The 6,586-nt window shown below is 40.1% G+C and overlaps 1 protein-coding gene across 5 annotated transcripts in view; it reads right to left on the bottom strand.

The window, feature by feature from the left end:
- Nucleotides 1–3,370: 3,370 nt before the first annotated feature.
- Nucleotides 3,371–6,586, bottom strand: part of LOC130281948 (pancreatic lipase-related protein 2-like) — a 100,905-nt gene continuing 97,689 nt past the window's right edge. For 4 of the 5 annotated variants that reach the window (XM_056529741.1, XM_056529738.1, XM_056529739.1 and 1 more), the window contains exons 14-15: nt 4,725–4,889; nt 3,371–3,494 (exon numbers count right to left, since the gene is read on the bottom strand). In XM_056529741.1, coding sequence (XP_056385716.1) covers nt 3,428–3,494; nt 4,725–4,889 — 232 coding nt within the window. In that variant the 3' untranslated portion in view covers nt 3,371–3,427. The remainder of the gene's footprint in view (nt 3,495–4,724; nt 4,890–6,586) is intronic. The other variant, XM_056529742.1, reaches the window with a different exon arrangement.

Genomic DNA, 6,586 nt, shown 5'->3' with positions numbered 1-6,586 from the left:
AAGGGACATTAACTAGAATTCAGCTCCTGACACTAAAGCTGTAACCAAAGCTAAAGTTGTTCACCAAAATCCTGGCTATTAGAAGTCTCAAAAGTACATTGCGAGGTCTACTAAGGAACTCTGTACCACTCAACCAAGTGACAGATCATGGTCTCCTACCCTCACCATACCATCCCACACATACAACTCCCCGTAGCCACCACAGAAACATAGTTCATGAGGCCCCTTAATCTCATGTGTCAGTATGGGCCAAGTCTGTGTTTGCAAAAAAAAATTCTTCCTTGCTATATAAAAAATACCCCCACTCCTTGAGTGACTTCAGTAGGTGTCGGGTGTAGAGTGAGAAAGGAGTAATGGTGGTGGAGTGTACCATAGACTCGAAGGTTCCAGGGATTGTTGGGTGGAATGTATTGTGTGAATTGGATCTATAAGCCAGGAGTTGGGATCCAAGTATTGGAAGCCACTCGAAAGTTAGAAGTAGTAAATAGTCATTAGTCGCCCCAATTTCTGGTACAGACCCAGTGGCGGATCCAGGGGGGGGGGGGAACGGGGCAATGTCTGTGCTGTGTTCTCTGCCCTGCCTGGCCCATATTACGTATATAATATATGTAGTATGGGCCAGTTCAGAGGACACACAGCACGTATATAGGGACATAATACTGCAGGACTATATACATCAGCTTATCTGTGCTGTACCCACTGCCCTGGCAGCTATATTTATGCACATAAACATATACATATATATATATATATATACACATATATATACATATATATATATATATATATATATATATATATATATATATATATATATATAGTAGCCAGGGCAGTGGGTACAGCACAGCTGATGTATATAGTCCCGCAGTATTATGTCCCTTTTCTCACCGGCCTATACATGGGGACCAAAAAAGTGTAAAAAATAAATGAAAAACATTTAAAAAAGTAATAAATGTGATTTACCCCTTGCTTAATAAAAGTTTGAATCACCCTTTGTTCCCATTTTTTAAATGAAATATTGTAAGGAAAACCCTATACATAAACCCTAAACATATGTGGTAGCGCCACATGCACAAATGTGTGAACTAATAAAATATAATAGTTAAGTTGCACACTGAAAGGTGAAAGCATGAAAAAATATCAAAGTCCAGAAGTGCGTATTTTTGGTCACTTCAATAACTAAAAGAAAAATAAAATCTAAATAAAAATGGTCCTGACAAAAACCTGAGATCACATCACAAAAAATAAGCCCTCATATAGTCCTGTATGCGGAAAAAGAAAAGGGTTATAGGGGTGAGAAGAGGACACTTTAAAGCATACTCATTTAATGCCCCCCTGTCATGTGCCACTCACTTATAATGCCCCCCCTGTCTTGTGCCCCTTACTTAAAATGCCCCCTGAGGGTGCAGCACAGGGGGCATTATAACATTACAGGGGCATTATATGTGAGGGGAACAGCACAGGGGACATTATATGTGAGGGGCACAGGGGGGCATTATATGCTAGGGGGACAGGACAGAGGGCATTATTATTATGAGGGAGAACAGGGTGGGTCATAGTTAGATGTGGGGGCACAGGATGGGGCATTAATACTATATATGAGGGGCAGAGAGTATAAGGAATTTCTGGGGTAGTACGGTTTTCATTAGCCACAATACATCACGGTATTGTATTCTGAGGGATATTTAGAGCGTACAGTGTGTTGTAGTAATATATTCAGAGGTTACAGTGTGTGGCAGTATTATATTCAGGGGGTACAGTGTGTTGTAATATATTCAGAGGTTACAGTGTGAGGCAGTATTCTATTCAGGGGGTACAGTGTGTGGCAGTATTATATTCAGGGGGTACAGTGTGTGGCAGTATTATATTCAGGGGTACAGTGGGTGGCAGTATTATATTCAGGGGTACAGTGTGTGGCAGTATTATATTTAGTGGGTACAGTGTGTGGCAGTAATATATTCAGGGGTAAAGTGTGTGGCAGTAATATATTCAGGGGTAAAGTGTGTGGCAGTATTATATTCAGTGGGTACAGTGTGTGGCAGTAATATATTCAGGGGTACAGTGTGTGGCAGTATTATATTCAGGGGGTACAGTGTGGCAGTATTATATTCAGGGGTACAGTGTGTGGCAGTATTATATTCAGGGGTACAGTGTGTGGCAGTATTATATTTAGTGGGTACAGTGTGTGGCAGTATTATATTCAGGGGTACAGTGTGTGGCAGTATTATATTCAGGGGTAAAGTGTGTGGCAGTATTATATTTAGTGGGTACAGTGTGTGGCAGTATTATATTTAGTGGGTACAGTGTGTTGCAGTATTATATTCAGTGGGTACAGTGTGTGGCAGTAATATATTCAGGGGTACAGTGTGTGGTAGTATTATATTCAGAGAGTACAGTGTGTGGCAGTATTATATTCAGGGGTACAGTGTGTGGCAGTATTATATTCAGGGGTACAGTGTGTGGCAGTATTATATTCAGGGGTACAGTGTGTGGCAGTATTATATTCAGGGGTAAAGTGTGTGGCAGTATTATATTTAGTGGGTACAGTGTGTGGCAGTATTATATTTAGTGGGTACAGTGTGTGGCAGTATTATATTCAGTGGGTACAGTGTGTGGCAGTAATATATTCAGGGGTACAGTGTGTGGCAGTATTATATTCAGTGGGTACAGTGTGTCAGAATTATATTCAGAGGGTACAGTGTGCCAGAATTATATTCAGAGGGTACAGTGTGCCAGAATTATATTCAGAGGGTACAGTGTGCCAGAATTATATTCAGAGGGTACAGTGTGCCAGAATTATATTCAGAGGGTACAGTGTGCCAGTATTATATTCAAAGGATACAGTGTTTGGAAGGTTTCTAATAATAATTGTTTTCATATAGAGGATCAGAATGCGCTGATATAGTGAGGAGACGTCTGGGCGTCAAGTTCTGCAGAGAGAAGATTTAGCTGGACCAGGCGGTATGTACCATCTGAATTAGATAAGGGAAGACTATAGAGAAGACGTCACCTGTAGTCACTGATATCGTGTAGTGTCCTGACTGTCCCATCACTGGTAAGTTTTGCAGTAATGATGGGTGAAACAACAACTCCCAGCATCCCCTCACCACTACTTAGGTCATACTGGGAGTTGTAGTTTTAAATGGTAAAAACTTCTTTAGCGCTTTCCCATTCTGTGGCAATTGGTATATTTAATTATTATACTGGATACATTTAATAATATTGTAAGTTCCTTAAGCAACACCTTATTTTCTGTCAACCAAAACAAAATTCTCTAATAATGCCCCTCCCGAGACTAGGCTCTGGATCCGCCCCTGTACAGACCTACAGTGTCTAAGATCAAAAATTAACAAACATGACAGGAGACAGATGAGTTCTTATTCTGTGACTTTATTGGTGGTGCCCACCTCTCTGACATGTGGGTGGGTTATTGACACGGGGTCAGCGTCTGGGGGTTGTTTTCTTTTGTAGTTTCATCACTACAGAACGTGTACCTGATAGGAAACAGAGATATATATGTCACATTATATACGGCTATATCTCTATCTACAGGAGGGGGAGGGGAGCAGATCACATGATCATTGGGGCATTATAAACATAGGGATCAGTGATCCTCATGTCCAGAACATACAGGAGCAGGAATGACACAGGATTAATAAAGGAAATATCTACATTTTCTGGACTGGATGGGGAGGACGGACTATATAACTACAGAATATTAATGGGGTCATATGTATGACTGCTCTAACATGAGGTGGGCTTCCAAAACCACAATATACATTAAATGGTACCTGTCATTAGTAATAATAATTAATATATTATAGACAAGCCTATTATAATTACTTTTCAAATATACTTCTTAAAATGTTTTTTTTGTAATTTTATGTGTTAAATTAACCCCTAAAAGTTTGGCCACCAGGGGTCCTCCTTCTGGTCCTGCCTACAATCCTGCAGCCGCCTGGGAGAGACAAAAGTCAGGAAATGCAGATGAGACCTCAGCTCAGCACAATTTATAGAATGTATAGAGAATATAGAGGGTGACTGTAGAGTCATGATGCCTTCAGTGCACAGTGCTGAATATTTCTCCTTCCTTTGCAAGCTACTGGGCAGACCTGACACACTGAAGAGTTCAGTACTGAGAGCTGAGGAGGGTGTGTGCGGCCTTAGCCAATCACAGCCCATCTCAGACTGAACTGCTCTAGGCTTTGTGTAGTAGAGAGAGGAATGAGTGATGTCACGCCTGCTTAGGAACGCCCCTTCCCAGTCTGTGGAGCTCAGTGAGAGTGAGCAGAAGAAACAGAACAATATCAAGGTAGAAAACTAAAAAGTAATAAAAATAATGTCAGGTGGTGGTTTATCATGATGGGGGATGAGGATAAAAAAACATGTATCAAGCTCATGCGAGGTACTCTTTAAGATCTGTGCTTGTTGCCCTGTCTTCTTTCTATGATCCCTGGGCAATGTCCCCAACCTTATATGGCCTGTGTAGAGGGGTACTTGCACAGCTTCTCACCTCCCATTAAAATAAGTAATGCAGAAAAAAATGGTCTCGTTCTGCTCTCTCCAGGATCCTTCTAGCAGCCTCATAGTCGGCCATTATGGTAAGAATGCATTTGCTCTCTTTGTGTATGACATATGAAGTAACTAGTGAGGAACCTTGTACAGAATAATTTTTTTTTAAAAACACCTAAACATGCAGGATACATATTAATCAGGATACATACCCAGCTCCATCATTCCCCAACGTCACTGTCACATACTCCGCCCACAGGGTTGGACTCAATAATGCAGTAAGAATCTTTGGATAGCTAAAAGTCACCCGGGCAATAGGTGGAGGGAAGCGGCCATCAATAAACGCGGAGTACGACATGCCGCCTTTTATAGATCCACTGTGGATGTAAGAAAATAATACACATTCAGTATAGAGAAGAGAGGTGGTACTGTGCAGTGTAATATATACAGAATAAGAGCAGATACTGAGGATTACACCCAGTATACAGGACAGGAGAAGTGGTACTGTGCAGTGTAATATATACAGAATAAGAGCAGATACTGAGGATTACACCCAGTATACAGGACAGGAGAAGTGGTACTGTGCAGTGTACATATATATATATATATATATATATATATATATATATATATATATACGTCCAAGGAGGAAGACAGCACTAGTCCCTGCTCTTATGCCCGTGACCATCCGGATAACCAGTCCAGATATAGAACATCCAATTGGTATAGGTCACAGCAAAAAGTATGCAGACTCCCAATTTCAAAAAGGCTGTGGTCTTTATTTAGGTCATCAGCAATGCAACGTTTCGGGTATAGTGTAGCCTTTGTCAAGCATGTGATGCTTGACAAAGGCTACACTATAGCCGAAACGTTGCATTGCTGATGACCTAAATAAAGACCACAGCCTTTTTGAAATTGGGAGTCTGCATACTTTTTGCTGTGACCTATACCAATTGGATATACATACATACATATATATATATATATATATATATATATATATATACATATATATATATATACATACATATATATATATATATATATATATATATATATATATATATATATATATATATACACACACACACATACAGAATAAGAGCAGATACTGAGAAACTTTTATTTTGTATAAAAATACTAAACATAACCCAACATAACATCCATAACAATGATAATCAAATGAACATAAATAAACCTAATACATAACAAATCATAATATCACAAACACAAACAAAATCCCTTCTGGTCCAGGACAACACAAACTACATACATATATACACACACTACATACCTATACACACACTACATCCCTATAGATACACACCATAACCTATATAACTATATGCACCACAACCTATATACACATCACATACCTATTCACACAGAACATATACCTATACACATTTTTTTATAATATACACACACAAAAACAATAATCAATAACAAAATAAGAAATTACTCATTATATCCCCCACCTTCCCTACAACCTACACAAAAATATACACAAAATATAAATCAAATGTTATAACCTTATTCATAATACTCAATACTCCTATACATATATACAACCGCTATACATATATACAGTCCCTACACCATAACACCAACCCCTCAGGGCTCCGGTTCGATGTCTGTAGTCGCCTACATCTTTTCCATCTTGATCAAAACGAAACAAAAATGTCTGGTGACAGCTTCAGCCCATCACCAGGGAGGAGATCACTCGGTTAGGGCACCTTAAAGGAGAACCCCCTCCACAGGGAAGAGGCTGCACATGCCCCAAACTTTTCATACTCCAAAGAACGAACCTTCACCAGGTCACCGAGAATGTTCCTACAAACCTCGTAGACACTAAACACCTCGCTTGCCACATGTGATACCTGACCACTACACTGACTAAAAATGAAGTGCACTGGTCCCGGACACCCAGATCTTTGAAGGCCCCATAAAGCAACCCAGCATAGGAAAGGGCAACCAGCCGCGGCCAGCCGATGGAAGCTCCCACCCTTTGATATACCTCTATATTAAAAGGCACTGAAGCAGGAAGTGGTCCATGTCCTCCAGCACACCCCCA

The sequence above is a fragment of the Hyla sarda genome, chromosome 7, assembly GCF_029499605.1.
Source record: "Hyla sarda isolate aHylSar1 chromosome 7, aHylSar1.hap1, whole genome shotgun sequence".
Classification (NCBI taxonomy): domain Eukaryota; kingdom Metazoa; phylum Chordata; class Amphibia; order Anura; family Hylidae; genus Hyla; species Hyla sarda.
The sequence above is the reverse complement of the archived record's forward strand: the minus strand, read 5'-3'. Positions and strand labels throughout refer to the sequence as shown.